An 18,188-nucleotide genomic window follows, 5' to 3' on the forward strand; every position below is an offset into this window, starting at 1 on the left:
TATTTAAGAAAGGGAAAAAAACCTGCTGCACAACAGCAACTGGAAGAGAGGAGTGAGAACGTGTAAGAGAAACAACCCTGCAGACCCCCAGGTCAGTGCAGAAGGAGGGGCAGGAGATGCTCCAGGCGCCGGAGCAGAGATTCCCCTGCGGCCCGTGGGGAAGACCATGGTGAGGCAGGCTGTCCCCCTGCAGCCCAGGGAGGTCCATGGTGGAGCAGATCTCCACCTGCAGCCCATGGAGGACCCCACGCTGGAGCAGGGGGATGCCCAAAGGAGGCTGTGACCCCGTGGGAAGCCCATGCTGGAGCAGGCTCCTGGCAGGACCTGCGGATCTGTGGAGAGAGGAGCCCACACCAGGGAAGTTTGTGAAGAACTGCAACCCACGGAAAGGACCCACATTGGAGAAGTTTGTGAAGGACTGTGTCCCCTGGGAGGGACACCACAGTGGAGCAGGGGCCGAGTGCGGAGTCCTCCTCCCCCTGAGGAGGAAGGAGCGGCAGAGACAACGTGTGGCGAGGTGACCCCAACCCCCATTCCCCGTCCCCCTGTGCTGCTGGGGGGGGGTAGGTAGAGAATTCAGTGGAGTTGTGCCCAGGAAGGAGAGAGGGCTGGGAGGAAGGTGTTTTAAGATTTGGTTTTTATTTCTCATTACCCTACTCTGATTTTAATTGGCAATAAATTAAATTAATTTCCCCAAGTCATGTCTGTTTTGCCCATGATGGTAATTGGTTGAGTGACCTCTCCCTGTCCTTATCTCAACCCATGAGCATTTCGTTATATGTTCTCTGCCCTGTCCAGCTGAGGAGGGGGAGTGATAGAGCGGCTTTGGTGGGCACCTGACATCCAGCCAAAGTCAACCCACCACACCCAGTTGCAAAAGAGAAGTGTTAGCTGAGGAGTCAGTCACGCAATAATACAGTTAGCTCTGATGCTTTTTTTGAATAGTGGGACATAAATTTTTTTGCAGCTGGCTTTATGCAGATGTTTATTTCTGTAAACCTCAAAAGGAGCTTTAGCTTCATTTTCAAATTATTGAAGGCTTTTTTATTGTTTATAGGGTGAAAGCCTGAGAAAAAGCCTCTGCGAAGAAGGTTTGGATAGCGACCACAATAGGGTGGCTGTGCATCAGGGGACTCCGGGCTATGGATCAGCCATCCCAGAGCTGAAAAATGTGCAGACCTGAAGATCATCTTAGGAGCCTGCTCTTCATTGTTGGTCATGTTCACTTTCAACCTGGCTCCAGAAATAGCAATGAATGATTTCTTCTTCACGCCCTAGCAATTCTCTTAGCTCAGGAAGAAATACAGTATAACATTTTTCTGCACGGTGTTTACTTTTTTTGGTTTTCCATACTTGTCAATGGGCATATTCCTAGCACAGTCTTCCTTTTCCTATGTAAATGTAAGCAGTGGTGATCTGCTGTTGTTGAAATGTCTTTTGGTCTTGGGCTGGTTGAGAAAAAAAGGTCAGACATACTACCCTCTCTTTAAATTTTCTTAATAAAATACTGACATGAAAGAAAAACAGGATAGAGATTATTAATGGTTGTAAAGAAAACTTTAATTTAAAGATTTTACTGTCTTGTTATTTTATGTATACCTCTGTTACTGTAAGTTTTTTATGGAACACTTGCTAGTAAAAGCTTTGTTTCTATTATTCAGGAGTAATTGTCATCAACTTTCAGTACAATGTTAATGTATGAAGGTAGTAGATGGTGGAAAGAAGAAAGAGAAGTTTAAACCTTTCACTGTCATAGCCTCTTACTCCTTTAGTGGCACATGCTATTTGAAAAACAAAGCAAAAGAACTGTGCTAAGAAATGTGAAATGGAAGTAAACACAGAAAGTGCAAACTGAGAAGCACTGGGTTCTGCATGAGCAGCTAGATATGCCCTGCCTTGCTGGCTGGGCAGCATGCCTTGAGGGGGGATAGCTGGGAATTTGTGCTCCTCTGGGGTTCAGTTCTGTTCCTCAGATCTACTGAGAGCAACAATTTACTCCAGGATTGGCCTAAGTAATTTCCTATACCAGAATCTGCTGCTGTGCAAAGTTTCCTGCGTGGATATCCATCCAGGGAAAATTGCGGTGTGCAGGGATCACGCTGCCATGCCAGGCTGGCAAGGATCTGTTTTCAGTGTTTATTCCTTGGAGCAAGGATGCTGTTGTGAAGAGCCACGCATACCTGTATAGCCACATAAGTAGATATGTGAAGCTCTGAGGTTTTGGTAGCGTTTTAATGCTCTTGTGAGTTCTTTGTGGCAATATGTCATTTAAAATATACTGTGATTGTGTATCCAGTGCTCTGGAGCACTGGTAGGTGAGTTGGGCTACTGAAGAAAAACAACGCATGTTTGAATGGTCAGGCCAACTTATTATTTCATGGTAGGCGTAGAATTAACTGAAAATATGACTCCATTGCAATTATGTTGATGTAATGCCTCGACATGGTATGTAACAGCATTAGGAGTCTGCGAGAGGAGTACACACGGCATCAAGAGAAGGTGGATGTGCAGGGTGGGGATTTTTGTTGTCTGGTCAGAAAAGGAAAAAAACATTTTCCCATGCCTTCTATGATGGCAGTATCTTGATTTAAATGTTCTGCCTGTCAAGGGAAGAAGAAACTTTTAATGTCTTCAAGTATCCCATGGTTTTAAACACTTCCTCAGGAGGGAGTGTGCCGTGACCCTCATCTGTGAGACCTTCATGGGTCATTTCCCCTTCCCAAGGTTATTTAAAAAAAAAAAAAAAAGGGAAAAAAAAAAAAAGTCGTTTGACTTCTCTTTCAGACTACTCCATAGGAGCAGATTAGAGTCCTTATTTGCCTTGAGGGACTTGTGTTTTACACTCATTCACAGGTGGCTAGGTATAGAGTAAAGCCAGTATTGTGCTGACCTTATGTTTCCTTATTATAGGGAAACCTTATGTCACATCACATTTTCTTTTGTGTTTTCCTGCCTTTTTGACTAATGGCAGACAGCTGGGTTACAATAACGAGCACCCATGAGATCAAATATGTCCTTGCAGGTGATCAGGTGGTACGGACTGAGGTCCTGGATGCAGATGGCCAACTTCGGGGGCTGTCACAGTTCTCATGTGGGCTGGCGGTGTATGTCTCTCCATAGTAATTGCAAGCTGTCTGGCCTTTTAGGGGGAATAAATCTGAACTATGCCACCTCATTTGTTGATGTATCTTTCCCATAAATTGCACAGCAGACACATTTCACAATTATCTTTTAGACAGAGAGATTGTCATGTTCTTTAGCTGCTTTGTTAACATTTTCTGAGAGAAGGAGGTAGTGGTGAGACAGAGGTCCTGGCACCAGACTGCTGCTGGCTCACACTGTACTCAGTGTGACGCTGGTTCCTGCTTGTGACCTTAGACCAATTTTTTGCTAGTTCTGTCATTATTTCCGTAGTTGATATAAAATGGAGACTGCAGTAGCGGTACCTCAAGGCTGTAATGAACCTGAAGAAGTGCAGAAGTTTCGGGGATAAAAAAGAAGATTTTCACTTTCTCTTGCTAGAAGTGTATTTATCTGTAATCATAAATTATTAAAAGCTATGATCTGGTTGGTTTAGAGGTTATACATCTGTGTGACAACCACTGTATCCCAAGACCCAGAAGACCAGGTCTCGCAGGCAGAAGTTGGATGAAAACAAGGAGCATGAAGCCTTTGGAAGGCCTGTAGATACATCCTGAGTAACAATCTTTTCATAACGACCTGGGGAACACCCACAGAAGTGAATTCGGTCAATTTGGGTTTGTTAGGAAAGCTGTTCTGCTTGTCTCTGCTGGCCGTAGGCTGTAGCACCTCCTGAGGAGTGTAGTCCTCTGGAGGTCTCTTCCAGCCACTTTAAATCAGACTGTGGTCCCTGTATTGTTGCTGAATGTAATCTTTAAACAGTTTCTAAAGCCACAAATTTCTTTCTACTCTAGAAACAAATGTACTCCTCTTATTCTTCTTCAATTTTCCTCTCTGGAAGGATGGATCTTGAGTTGGGATTTTTCTCAAGGATCACATTTGTCTATACCACTCTTCTAAAAGAGTGTGAAGAGAGTTTACTTCAAGCAATTGATTCTGCTGTAGGAATATTTAGTTCATCCACTGTCTGAAAGTCAGTAGCTGAAAAAACCTGTTTTATACTTCAAGTACACAGTGCTTCATCAAAAACATAACAGGAAAAAAAAGAAGTGAAGAAAACATTATGTGACATTGCAGGTTGAGTCACGAACTTCCATTACAATATAGATCTTAGCATTCAGTTGATTGCTAAGTAATCCCTTCCTTAAGTCTGTCGTTGAACCAGTATGGTTTATTTAAATATTTATTTAATAAATAAATAATTAGTAATTAATAAATAAATATTGAATTAAAAATATGGGTTATATATTTATTTAAATAAAACATACTGGTTTCAAACAAAATAGCAGAAAACCCATCCAACACCTCTGGAAGTAGACATAGGCTATTGAGAAATTGCGAAGCATTATTTCTATACTTCCAGCAGTAATTTAAGAACATCACAAAGGAATGTAAAGAACAATAATTTGTATTCCTGCTCTGAAAAATTCCCCATTGAAGTACGAGTTCAGAATAATTATCACATTTCCAGCAGTCACTGGAAAGCTGAGGAACTCTGAACCAGTGTGAGACTGAATAGTTGATGCCCACCGTAATGTTCTCCATTGATTTGCACTGATGAAATGAAAAAGCTTAAATTGCTTCCTTTCATGCTTTTCTTGATCTGCAGGAAGAAGACTCTAATGTCCAAAATTGTTAACTGTCTAAAATTACGTTACCAATTCAAAGCAATAATGTAATGCCTCAAACTGTGATAAAGGACAGCATTGAACTGCACTTTTAGTTTTGAATATTACATTTCCATGGCTAATATACATCTTCCATGCAGCTGACACAAGGGAAAAAAACCAAGGTATTAAAAAGGATTCAGCATCAAAGCAGGGGATAATGAAAAGCTGGCTTCTGTGTTATGCTAGCTCTCTAGATAACTTCTTTGACATAGGGAGAGATCAATCCACCCTGCCAACAAGTTTACCTTGCTCCTGCATCTCCATGTGCTGAGGCATGTTTTTTCTGGGCCAATTTTGAATGCAAGTGTAACACTTCTTTCAAGTACTATATTTATTGCAAGCTTCTGTTTATTCCCAGCATCCTTCCTTTGTGTTGGGTTCCTGTCATTGCCTGGCTCTGCGAACTTCAGTTGCCTCATTTCCTCGGTTGCTTTCACACTATGTGATGATGTTCTTGCATCCTGTCCCCCCCTCCAGGTCCTGCTCCTCTTATAAAGAAAAGTGTCAAAGGGACAGTTAGTAGCTGCAAACAAAAGATGACCTTCTGAGGCACATATATTGTAGCAAGTGTTATTTAAAGATTGGCAGGTGGGACTTTAGTTTTTGTACCAATAGCATTATTTCTTCTTCCTGTACTTTTACAACAGCCTCTAGACTTGAAACAATACAATCATTCATGTTAGCTTTCTCTCTGAGGGTGGGCCACCTGAGAAGATGTGCTTTGTTTTCCCCATAAATGCAGGTATACATTTCACTGTGTAGCAGGTAGAGATATCCAGCTGGACCAGTTTTTGAATCATCTTTGTTAAGCCCAGGTAGAAGGCTGTGCTTTGCTGGCCACTTGCTGACCTGCTGTCAGGATTCTCAACGCATTAACAGCACCCTGAACAGCCCCGCCAAGATCTCCCTTGCCCCCTGCCTGGGTGCCCCATCGTGCCCTGAGCTACGTCAGAAGCGGTCCTGGCTTACTGGCTGTTTTCCTGGATGTGCTCTGGACCCACGTACTGGGTCGCCTTGTCTCCCATCCTGTATCTGGCCCTATCTCCTTCTGCTGTTGTCTGCACACCCTGGTTCATCCCCTTCCATGTTGGAGCCGTTGATGGAGCCCGTTTCCCACCCGTGGCCCTGCCTGCCTCAGGGGACGCCGCTGGGGTCACCCCAGCTCATCACCAATTTTTTCTTCCCCAGTGTGTTTCAGACTTTTTCATAGCAGAAGTTTAGGCTTTGCCCATCTCTATAGCAATTTCATGCTAAATTATCACTTCATTGTCTCTGTTGAGGGTTTAACATCCTAGTGTGATTAGCTGGAATAAAAATTTGGCTCACAGAAGTAATTTTTCATTTGAAAAATAACCCAGAGCTGCAGTTTGTGGGGGTACGAAGTAGGCTGGTAAGGGCAGTAAGGATAAAGGCTTAGATCCTTAAGCACAGGCTGCAGCAGGGGGAGGACCAGCTAGCTCCCTACAAGAGTTGAGCAAGGTGTCTTGTGTGGCTGTTGAGAAATACATTGCTTCAAGCTTCCACAGCCCTGTAGGAAGCTATCTGTGTTAAGACTTTTCTCTTTGAGTTGCAGGCAGTGACACTGTGGGTGTTAAGTCAGCTCTGTTTCAGTAACTCAGTGTCCTGGTTTTGGCTGGGTTAGAGTTAATTTTCTTTCCAGTAGCTGGTATAGTGTTATGTCTTGGATTCAATATGAGAAGAATGCTGATAACACACTGATGTTTTCAGTTGTTGCTAAGCAGTGTTTAGACTAAGTCAAGGATTTTTCAGCTTCTCACGCCCAGCCAGCGAGAAGGCTGGAGGGGCACAAGGACTTGGGAGGGGACACAGCCAGGACAGCTGACCCAAACTGGCCAAAGGGGTATTCCATACCATGTGACATCATGCCCAATATATGAACTGGGGGGAGTTGGCCAGGGTGGGGCAGATCGCTGCTCAGGAACTAACTGGGCATCGGTCGGTGAATGGTGAGCAATTGCATTATGCATCACTTGTTTTGTATATTCCAATTCTTTTATCATTATTATTATTATTTTCTTCCTTTCTGTCCTATTAAAATGTTCGTATCTCAGCCCATGAGTTTTACCTTTTTCCTTCTGATTCTCTCCCCCATCCCACTGGGGCAGGGGGGAGTGAGTGAGCGGCTGTGTGGTGCTGAGTTGCTGGCTGGGGTTAAACCACAATACTTGGTTATCATGTCTGATAAGTCAATGTATGTCAGTCAGCTCCTCAGCGGACTGACAAGGTCAAAACTCAATGAATGCTCTTTTATAGTAGCTAAGGATCAGCCCCTTTTCTCCCAACAGCTGGCATAGCAAACCTTGGCTTTTAGCTGAAAGGACAGAAATGGTAAGTCCTTTCACGTGTTTCTCTTGCTGTCAGGACCAGTTTCTGCACTCTCAGCTCTGTGGCCATATCCTTACCTGGTCCACCTCCGCCCCTCCTGCCAGCACTGTGCTTGTGTTGGTGGTACAAAACTGTGTGCCCTAACGTGATGCAAAATTGGAAGAGAGAGATGTGCCTTCAAGAAGTGCTTCTGATGGTATTTGACTGAAGCTAGGTATAGAGATTATGCAGGGAAAGAAGTGGGTTTGATGAAATATATCTGAAGAAACTGTTTTGTCTTACAGTCCTATTATTCAGAGCAGGAGAGCTCAGACCTTTGTGGGACCTTTGTGGACTTTCCCATCAAGTTTCAGGATTGCTCAGCATCTTCAGAGTCTGAGGTGTCTTGGCCACATACATTTGACTTGCCCCCCATAGAGGGCTTTTAGAGAAGTCTTTGGAAGGCAGCCACGTGATGCTTGTGTTAGCTCATCTTTTCCTTCTGTTTTCATACAGACCCTAGTGAAATGAGGCTTTTGAGCTCGTAAATGCCCAGGCAGACGGATAATAGAGAAACCATACCCCAACTGTAACCAGTGTTTTTCTGATGGAGTAGGATGCCTCTTGACATTGTGTCAGAGCATAGGTGAAGTTATTTCCATGGGAGTTTCTCATGCATTAGATACCCTGAAGTGTCTGTGCATTCCTGCCAGAAAACCTGTAATGGTATAACTTGGGGTTTACATAAAAGATGGGTGAATTTCACATGATCTTTAATACCACCTATGCAACAGGTAACTTTATGTAACATTTAAATACTTGGAGAAACATTGGTACGCTTCTGTAACATCAATTTGTTCAGTATTTAAAATCAGATTTATAAAAGAAATGTGGGTAATAAGATTTATCAGTATGAAAAATGATAGTAATAGAGTATTAATCTCTCCTGTGTTTCCAGCAAATCATAGATGCATGACTGCAGAGCAGCAGTTGCCATTTCAAACTGCGGTTTTAATTGTTTTCATGAACTGTATGTCAGAGCAGGTCTTGCTGCTATCAATAAAACTTCAGATTCTGCAGAGAGGCAGATGTTTGGTTAGTGCATAACTTCCAATATAGATCTGATGTCCTGACGTATAGTTAAAGATCAGATGATGGTAATTGGCAGGATTGTCTTTAAAAAGAGGTAAGAAGTAGGGTCTTGACTTGAGGTTTAACTTGAAGTCATTATATGTTCTTTTTTTCTTAAAAAAAATTATGATTGATAAAAATATGGTTTTGAATCAGACATTGCAAATTTTGAAGAATATATATAGGATTACACTGATGTAGTTGCTGGTGAAAAACTGCATACAAACAAGAATTACTTGATATCTGTATTTTGAGAAAGTATTGGAGCCGCTCAAAAATCTTACTCTCCTGTCAGTAATTGCAGCATCCTGAAGAAATGTTCAGGCAAGGGAAAATAATATTCTAACATTTCCCTCGTATACTTATACAAGGTTTTCAGAATTATTGTTACAAAGTGTTTGGATGAACGTGCAGTAGGAAGAACACACAGCAATTCATATGCTGCTTCAGATTTATGAAGTAGTTGCAATACAAAGACTTTCAGTGCTGCTGTTAAGCCTCTGGGAAAAAATAACAGTGAATAATGAAAATATAGCAGAAAAATAAACATTGAGAAATACATATCCATTTCACAGAAAAACAGGGGTTTGTATACTTGAAAAATTATAGGACAGTTACCCTCTCATGTATCCCAATAGTGAATTTACATATTGCTGTGAATCCCATTCTGAATTCCCTTTTTAATGTCAGAACGATGTCTGTTTACAAAAGGATAGTAGAGATTAGATAATAAGTGGCTGCAGTGAAGGTCTAGGATCAGATTTTTTTCATATACAAGATTTTGAAGTAGGTTGTTAATAAAAACTAGGTTTTTTCCTGGTTTTCTTATTTTCTATTACTTTATCCTATTTTGCTTATCTTTTCTGTTTCTTTCCAAAGGCTCTTCAAACCTATTTTTACCCATCTTTCATTCGATGGTGCTTTTCTTCACCTCTTGCTCTGGCTCCAAGCTGGTTGGTCCCTTTCCATCTGATTCCACTAATGCTAGGGGTGATAATACATGCTGCCAGAGTGTGTGGAGAAAATAAAAGTTAAAGGCCATTGCTGCGGTCTGTTATTAACATGATTTAACTTGCAGGCAACTGGTACAGTTAAACTGAACCTCCTTTTGCGTCCCTTAAATGTTGGTTCAGGTAGGAGTGTATGGCAACTGTTTATTTTGGGATTATGGCAACATATTCCAACACTGTGACTCACTTTGCTTCCTCTGTGTATTTCTAATGAGATGTGATGGCATCAACCTTTCAAGAAATAAGCTGAACTTGCCCATTCTTAAAAGAGCTGCTGGAAAAGTCATACTTTTTGTATAAACTATCAAGGCCAACAAGCTGTAGTCTCCTGATTAAATCTTTGTTCTGCGTTGAATATCTGGGAGTAAAGAAAACAAAGAGGGCTGGGCATGATAGCACATGGTGGTCTGGATTGTTGTTTCACCCTTCTCTGAAGGACTCTTTTGGTTGAGGATAGGTGCAAAACCTCCTGTGTTACTTTGTTATAAGCAGATCAGAAAATGCAAAAAGCACGTTTTCCTGTGAGCAGGGGGATTTGTGAGCACAAACTTTATTCGGTGCTTGGTTTATCACAGCTTCCCTGCCTGACATTGGGGTAGTCACTCAACCTCTTGTCTGTAAAACATGGACATGTTGTTTTCTTCTACCAGTTCTCTCACATTGTAAATCCTGTTTTATTTGCCTCACCATGATCTCATGAGGACTACTGCAGCAATAACTGTGAAGGATCTAGAGATCAGTGACAAGAATTGATAGAATAAGAATTGGAGGTACAGTCTGTGGTCCTCAAGGGGAGCATCTAGGGCACCTATGGGCATCTAGACTGTTTCCTCAGAATGGATGGGGTTGGCTTCCCCGTAAAGTGTATGCTTTTAATTTGATCTTCAGTTTTCTGCAGTTCATAAGGCACATTTTCAAGTGAGGATTAAAGAAAAACCTACCCAGGGACTCAAGTATATTTACTAGTATAACAGCTAATAGCCTGGAAAGAAAAGTGCTCTATTTGTGAAAGAGATACAGCCATCAGAGTGTATAATGGAGTTTCAGCTCTGCGTGTTTGGATGCAACACAATTTTCTGATACATGGATTCCTGCTCTTCAGTTTCAGTACATTCTGGCTCATTAGTAACTAAGACAGAGATTAATGCTTGTCTGTAAGAAAAATATGTTCATTAGAAGGATCTAAATTGTTCTCAGATGTATGTACACAACAATTTGCAGTTAACTCAGTCGAGAGCTTGGTATACCTCCATGAGCGCACTGTCCAGATCAATATGATTGGGGCTGATATTCTGCTATGTATATCTTGATTCATTTTACTGGAGTGACGCGTAGGGTATAAACAAGGAGCAAGAGGCACCCATCTGTGTGAAATTACTCATTTCTGATGCGAGGTTAACACTATAAAGATTTGTCAGGAATTTTTTTCAGTGGGACATCAAAAATAATTTCCCTGTCCCTAATCCTTAACGTTGGAACCTACAGGAAAGAGTGGTGTGGACAGACCCGTAACCAGTCTGCATGACTCAGCCATTTAAAGGATAGATAAAAAAGAATTTAAAAACAGGATGTTCTCTGAATGTTCATTCTTCCATTCAGACACACTCTTTAATAAAACTGAAACTAATGTTTGAATGAATATTTTGAGTATTCTGTTGAAACCTAAATTATGCTCAAGTTTGCTTGTATCTGCACTAATTCTTTTATGTAATAGTATGGAAGTATCTAACTCATCTCTCTCTTTTTTCACCCCCCTAGTTAATGGTCTAATGACGCTTGGATTCACAGGTGAGCTTTAGTTCTAAAATTCAAACTTCTGTTTCTGTTTTGTTAATGGCAGCCATTGGAGAAACGCTTCCATCCTACCTGATTTCAGTTAGTCAACTGTCATGCATTTTTTACAGCTGGTCTTGTTCATCAGCTGTGTGAACTGAGAGTGGTGTTGTGTTTTGTAAAGGTCAGTCTCAATAGTGGTGGTAAAATTGTAGAATTATTTATAATTTTGAACCCCTTTGGCCAGGGATTTAGACAGAAACTCTTGTGTTGTCAGATTGTTCCTGTCAAATGACTCTATCAGAGCTTTTTCTATAACCCTGCAAAATACTGAAGCTCTAAAGAGAGCCAACCAAAACCACCAAGGCCGTGGAAAATCCATTTAAACACCCTGCTGGGAAGGATCTGGAGTAAATTGTCAGCACACATGACGTAATGGAGGAGAAACTTGTATTCTGTTGGATTTATAGGGTTATAAATTAAGTGATAGCTGGCTGTTTAGAACACCCTGCCAGGGAAGGCAGCTTTGCTTAACTTTTGTCAAAGCATCAATGCAGGATTGAAGTTGCCAGCTATGCAATTTTCATATCTGGTTTTGAATTCTGCCCAGCTTTAGTGTTCCTCTGCAGTTCTAGCTGTGGAAAGTATAACTTACAACTGCTGCAGCTGCCAAATGGATTGGCGGGAGCGCTTAAATAGGCAGGGTCCATGCTATCATGTTAACTTCCCAAGGACAAAATTACGCTGCCCCTGTTTTGTAACTTTCACCATTTCTCTCACTGGTGATTAACTGTAGTTCTGTTTTTTTTCTGACACGGATGAAAGCTTAGCATCAGCTTTAAGAGCTCTGACAGTCAGACATGACGAAGGAGGTAGGGTCAGGTTGCAGTGAGTCAGCCGTACGCCTGGAGAGGTTTGTGCTCTGAATGAAATAGTGGCTTAGGGTCTCCGGTGTGTCGCAGGCTGTCCAGTTATGGGCCTGCTGCTCTGCGAAAGTATGTGGAAGCCAAGTATTTCTTTGGTCAGATGTGATGGCTGTCTCTCGTTTGGCACATGGCATCACTGAGTTAGTGACTTCCCCAGCTAAGGAGTCAGCTGCGATAGCTGGAGTTAAATTGCAAAGCGCTCCTGCCCGGGCTCCAGAGGAGCCGTCTCCTTCGTGGGTGAGACACTTAATGTGCGCTCGAGCCTGTTTTACAATCACACGCCCCATTTCAAATGGAGGCGTTCACGTTTCTGATTGATGGCTGGGTCGTGATGTGAGGCCTGAAACCAGTCCATCTTGCCTTAGGCTTTTTTGGACTAATAGTAGGGAACAGTGCCCTGTTGAGAGCGAGGGCTGTGCCTGACTTCTCATCAAGCGAAGGCTTGCATGCTTTTGACCTCACTTTGCCTGGCAGCAGGTTTGGCTGTCACCACACAAAATTAGAACCACCAGCTCTGTTCAGCAATGATGGGATCCTGCTTTCAAAGTAACTAATAGAAGGAAAAGAAATACCTCCTCTCCCTGGTGTAAATAGGGTCTCCGTGAAAATGTAGGTTCAGAAGGAAAAGGTGCAAGACCTGATTCTACTTAGAGTTCTTTTTTCTGTGATTAAAAAAGGATGAAGCGGTCTGTTCTTCCTGGCTTTATTCTTAAAAAAAGCTGTTCCTCCAGAGTTCTCAGGAGGTTGCCTGACACACGGGTTTGTTAGGGTTACAGGTTTTTTTCAGGTAAAGCCTTTTCTCAGATTTGTGCTGCTGTAAAGAGAAGAAATCATCCTATTTTTTTTCTGACTGATTTAATTTAGGCATTTGTATTAAATATGTTGACATATATATACTTACAGGTAATCTTTAATGTTCTACAAAATGTATGCATTTTGTATGTAGAAGAACAATCAAAATAGTGGCATTTACAAAGGTATAGCAAGACATATTTAACTACTTAATAAAACCAAAATGTTTCAGCCTTATCAAAATAAAATGCTTTAGTTAGTCTGAATAGAATTTTTTCAGAATTTTAATTTTATAAGAAATACCAAAATACTATCTTTGTATTCCAATGCAGGCATGGGCTGGCCAAGAAAAAACTTTGACTCTAAATACTGTGGAGTTGCCATTACAGGTTGCAAAAGATACAGACTTGCTCAAGTAAAGGTTAACTCTTTCTTTGCAAGTAGCCGTATGCTGTAACATCAACATCTAATAATGGTAGATAATGCCTTTAGTGGATATCCTAAAGAAAAAGCTTGATTGTGAATTCCAGCCCTTTAGCTGGTAAGATATACAAATGTTTCTGATGTTGAAGTACATTTAGTCATACAGTTAGTTGAATGGGATGCATCTGTGTAAGCCTGAGAAGTGCTTTCTACACTGAAGTATATGATCAGTAACTCCAGTCAGCTTTTAAGTAAAAATGCAAATGGGTGATAGTAAGTTAGTATGAGTAGAAGCTAAGCAAGATTAGAAAAGTGACTAGGTAGGTTGCTCTATGCTAGGTCTAAAAGATGATACTATGTACGGTAACCTGTAGTATTATATACTGTTATGTTTTTAATAAATTTATGTAAAGGTGTATTTTATCCATTTTCTAAAATTGTTTAGAAAGTTGAATGTTAGGTTTCCAACAATGTAAGTGGCAATCAGAATTGTGTGAAGGAATTTGCGAGTGATGTGATCACACTTCTTCTATTTCAATGTTTGAGATTTAAGGTGCTTTCTGATTTTACCTAGGTGCACGTCAACAGACTAATCTCTGCAATGAATCTCTCATGTTAGAAAAGTTGCCTGCCTGTGGAAAATCCTTTGAAGAGATGATGAAGAAAGTGGACTCTAAAAAATGGTGCAACCTGACAGAATTTATCATGTAAGAGTTAGTTTTGGTTTTGGTAGTTCTCACCTTATAATGGTGTTTGTCATTTAAAAAAAAGGATCACCTCAAATACCAAGAACACTGTAATACCTACATCCTTAATAGATCCCTAATGCATGTAAAATATTTGTGTTCTGAATCAATTGAAATCCTCCTGTATTTGGTTGCCAGTTGCAGAGGCCTAAGCTGTAGCTCTTAAGTCCCTGCAATATGGCCACAGGCGCACAGAGAGACCCAGCTCTTAACTTGAAGAGTGCACAAAATAGACCAATTTAATGAAAACTAACCAGTGGGCTAATCAATACTAGCTGCTATTGCTTTTACCTCAGACAGTTGTGTTTATATTTAATCTATATTTCTGTGCATTTTAGGCAAGTGTTACTTAAGTCAATTTTTTTTTCTGTGAAACCACTAAAGCAATATGCTTTTAGAATCATGCTATTCTGTTTTCTCTGTTGGCAGCAATGCAGTTCCCTCCTCTGATTTCCTTTTTTCAGTAAGATGACAGGAACATTTCATCATACACTGTTTCAGAAATCCACCTCTTGTGTGAGATCATCCTGTCCAAATGTAAAATGATTTGTCCTATTGATCCCGCTGGAGTTCGTTTCTTTGCCTCCCAGATAGAATGGAGAGAGCGAGCACCACCCCTTTTGTTTGGATGTCTAAAACACTGCAAGACTGACAGTAGTGAGGGTGGCATTATTATTTTCTTACCTCTATTCCTGTTCTGTAGTTGCTGGAGGTGTTTAAACATCTCTCTATAAAGCTGCACGCTTCAAACTCTGCTCTGGAGGAAACTCACAGGGCTGGTGTAATTGGTGGTATTTTTGGCTTTGTGGAGCATCTGCTTCTTCAGAGCATGTCTGCTCATGCATAATGCTTGCTTTTCGGAAGCACTGAGTACCCTCTACACCAACTGAAATCAGAGGAACCGGCAGGTGTTCAGCACTTCAGAAAACGAGACTCAAGTGAATTAGCGCCGGTGTGGTATGAGCCAGCCTGCAGCAGAACATCTTCCTGGATTTGAAACTGTGCTGGTGCTGTTTCGGGGGCTGCTCCTGAGGCAGGGCAGCCACAAGCTAGCTGTCACCACACCTGTTACAGCGTCATTTAGCCCCAGATATGTGCTCGTCTCATATGATCATTGATCTTGTCTCCTATTTAGTATCACCTCATGTGATGCAAGATTTTGCAGTCACCTCATGCAAGATTTTACCTAGCTGATCACCAGTAGACGTGGTGGGTAACGAAATGTTGGACTGATGTGCTATGTTGCAGCAATTGCCCATGTTTCTCTCGCCACTGACACCTCTGTTGAGATGTCCCACCTGTTGATAATGTTTCATAATCTGACAGCATGTTAACAACTTAGATGCTATTCCTTCTTAGCACTTTTATTTGCATACCCTAGATGACTTTACAACCTTGCAACCTTTTAAGAGGTAGATTATTAAAACTTATGGCACCTGAGTGAAACGTGCACTCATGCAGCTCTCTCCAACCATGGGGAAGAGCAAGAGGAGGTAAGCCCTTCTTATCCAGCTTGCAGAAATTGCATTCATATCTGACAGAGAAATGTGTGTATACAAAGGAAAAGAAAATCCTTGCAATGCAGGTACTGGTAGATTTATTTAACAAATATCTGTATGTTATGGGGCAATAATTTTAATTTTCCAGTTCATCTAGGTACAAGTCGTTTTACTTATTTTGAAGGAAGCACTTTAATTTTGCTCCATTTGATCTTCATTACAATTGTATTATAATCACAAAACAGAGCTCTTTGCTGATACCTTGTTCATAATTGATAAGTGTCCTCAACTAATGGGACTACTTGCAGCAGAAAAAGGTACATACAGGAGTCAAAATATTAGACTCTGCCTTTGCTAATGCAGGTGAAAAAGCAGGCAGCTTTTCTCAAGCCTTGTGCTAAAGTTTCTTCAAGAGTTTGAATATTTTGGTGCAAGATTTTTCCAAGGTTTGGAGGTGACTGAAGTCTCTGAGTTCTACTGGCTTTCACGTAGAGTTAAGAATCCACCTTGCTTTTATCCTTTCCAATTGCACTTCCCCTTTAGTGTCATTTTCATTCCCTGTACAAGAAAATTCCTGCCTACCTATGGAGATTGTTTTGTCTGGAGAAATCAGTCAGTCTGAGGCTTTGCTCATTTTTCCCCATGTGCAGTACCAAAAGAAGAATTCCAGCCTCTTCCAAAACAAAGATGTTTTACATTTTTCAATAATACACAGTTTTTTAAAACTTCTTTCTATCACTTACATTTCAAGTTCTAGCTTGGGAGAGAGTAGGAGGAGGAATTTGTTTGGAATTTATTTCCTGAATCACGTATTAAGCAAGCATTATCAATCTGATTACAAATTTATCTTAAGGGTTCGTTGCACTGAAGGAACAGCTTATTTACCTCTACCTTTAAGAATTTTACTCTTTTGCGAACAGACGTTGTGATTTGATGTCATGCTTTATATAAGGGCTAATTTCTTCCAGCTCTTTGGAGGAACCCTGATGGATGGGACTGAAACGCTTCTTTATTTGGAGTATTCTGACAAATTAATGAAAAAATGGTATTTCTAGCCATGGTCACTTAAAATTCAGGTATTTAAACCTGGTAGTATTAGTTTACCCTGATTTTACATCTAGCCTCTAGCAGTAAAAATTAGTCAACTTGGATCACATAGTGGGTTAAAACTGTGAGGTTTGTATGAAGGAAACTGTTTCTTCATACGGTAATTTCTGCATGGTGCTTTTCACTTACAAAGATCTTGCAAAATTTGGCTTTGTATCTTATATCAAAATGTAATAATTTATGGAAAACTGCTTCTTTTCTCAACTCTTTGTTTTATGGAGGAGTTTTAGCTCTTCAGAGTAAATGGCTGTCCTTGGTTACGGGATTGTAAATAGCAATTATCTGCATTGCTTTGCTGTTTGGCGAAACAGTCATGAGAGAGATTTCAGTGACTTCAATTTGCTGTAACTTAATTATACTGTAAGATCTTCTGACAGCTCCGTTACTTATGTCTTAACTTTATACTTAACAAACTTGTGTTCTTTAAAAAGCAGCCTTTTGACTGATTTTAAACAGACGAGACTCTCGTGTGGCAGCTGGTACTGGAAACCAATATAAGAGTTTTAGCCTCCACAGCTGATCTTGATCTTGCTAGAAATGTATAACAATCACATATAAGCCTTAAAATCTCAGGTAAAGTTTTACAGAAGCGCTATCAGGAGACAGTTTCCCTATTAATTTTAGCATTTTTCTGTGAGGATTCATGCAGAAGTTAGGATACAAATACTCTGGGTCAGATTGTCCAAAGGTATTTGAAAGGTTAAATATGATGAGGGATCAAAGTGGGATTTTAAAATATCTTAAGTCCTTTAGCTGTGGTGGGTTTCAGTGGTTCTTGTTGGACACTAGAATATGAAGGACAACCAGAAACACCTTTCAAGAAAGGTAAAACCTTCAAAAAACAGCTGGAGACATTCATTGACAAAAGAGGAAGGGATCAGCTGTTCACAGTTTTGCTGATGCTTTTAGGCTATTCAGAGGGAGCCCTGAAGATGAAAATGCAAGTAGGTGGTTTAAATGACAGGAAATTATGGTACATGGCAAGTAAACAAGCAGAGACTGAAGTGTGGGTGAAAGCTATGGGGACTTAACAAAAGCAAATATGCTTTTCATTTGCTAGAAGACTGGAAATTACAGAAAGCTTTTTATTCTTAATGTGTAATACTTCTGTTATTTTATATATATTTATAATAACATATATATTATATATTACTGTTATCGATAAAATATATATTATATTTCTATATTATATTCTTAATATTTGGCAACTGCAGCTAAATATGTAAAATCTGCTACTGTCCACAAACCTAAGCCCATTATTAATGGTCAGATTTTTTTCACCATGCTCTGGAGATAAATCCTGGTCTGGTTACAATGGGACTGTGGTTGAAAGGCCAGGACTAATTCCCGAAGCCAGTGGCCAGATGAAGATAGGAGTACCCAGAGCTGTCTTACATGAACTTGAAAAAATGTTGCTTATTGTAGTTGCGTAGATTACTTTCTGTTCTTAGCTAATGAAAGTGTTTTCTAAATAATTCTAACTAGATCCTGGAAACACTTTAGGTAGAACAAACAGTCTCTAAACAAATCTTCATGTCTCTCCCAGCCCTAACCCCTATGGAAATACGGGCCTGAAATGTGCTAATGCTGGTTCTCAGCAGCTCATTAAGCTTTTGGCCTGCTCCCAAGCATCGGTATCTCCTCT

The 18,188-nt window shown here is 40.6% G+C and overlaps 1 protein-coding gene across 1 annotated transcript in view; it reads left to right on the top strand.

Annotated features, from left to right (window-relative positions):
- RAMP3 (receptor activity modifying protein 3) overlaps positions 1-18,188 on the top strand; it is a 57,355-nt gene that overhangs the window by 7,010 nt on the left and 32,157 nt on the right. Inside the window, exons 2-3 of the mRNA XM_052793893.1 lie at positions 11,036-11,065; positions 13,766-13,898. Coding sequence (XP_052649853.1) covers positions 11,036-11,065; positions 13,766-13,898 — 163 coding nt within the window. The remainder of the gene's footprint in view (positions 1-11,035; positions 11,066-13,765; positions 13,899-18,188) is intronic.

Source organism: Harpia harpyja, chromosome 1, assembly GCF_026419915.1.
Source record: "Harpia harpyja isolate bHarHar1 chromosome 1, bHarHar1 primary haplotype, whole genome shotgun sequence".
NCBI lineage: Eukaryota > Metazoa > Chordata > Aves > Accipitriformes > Accipitridae > Harpia > Harpia harpyja.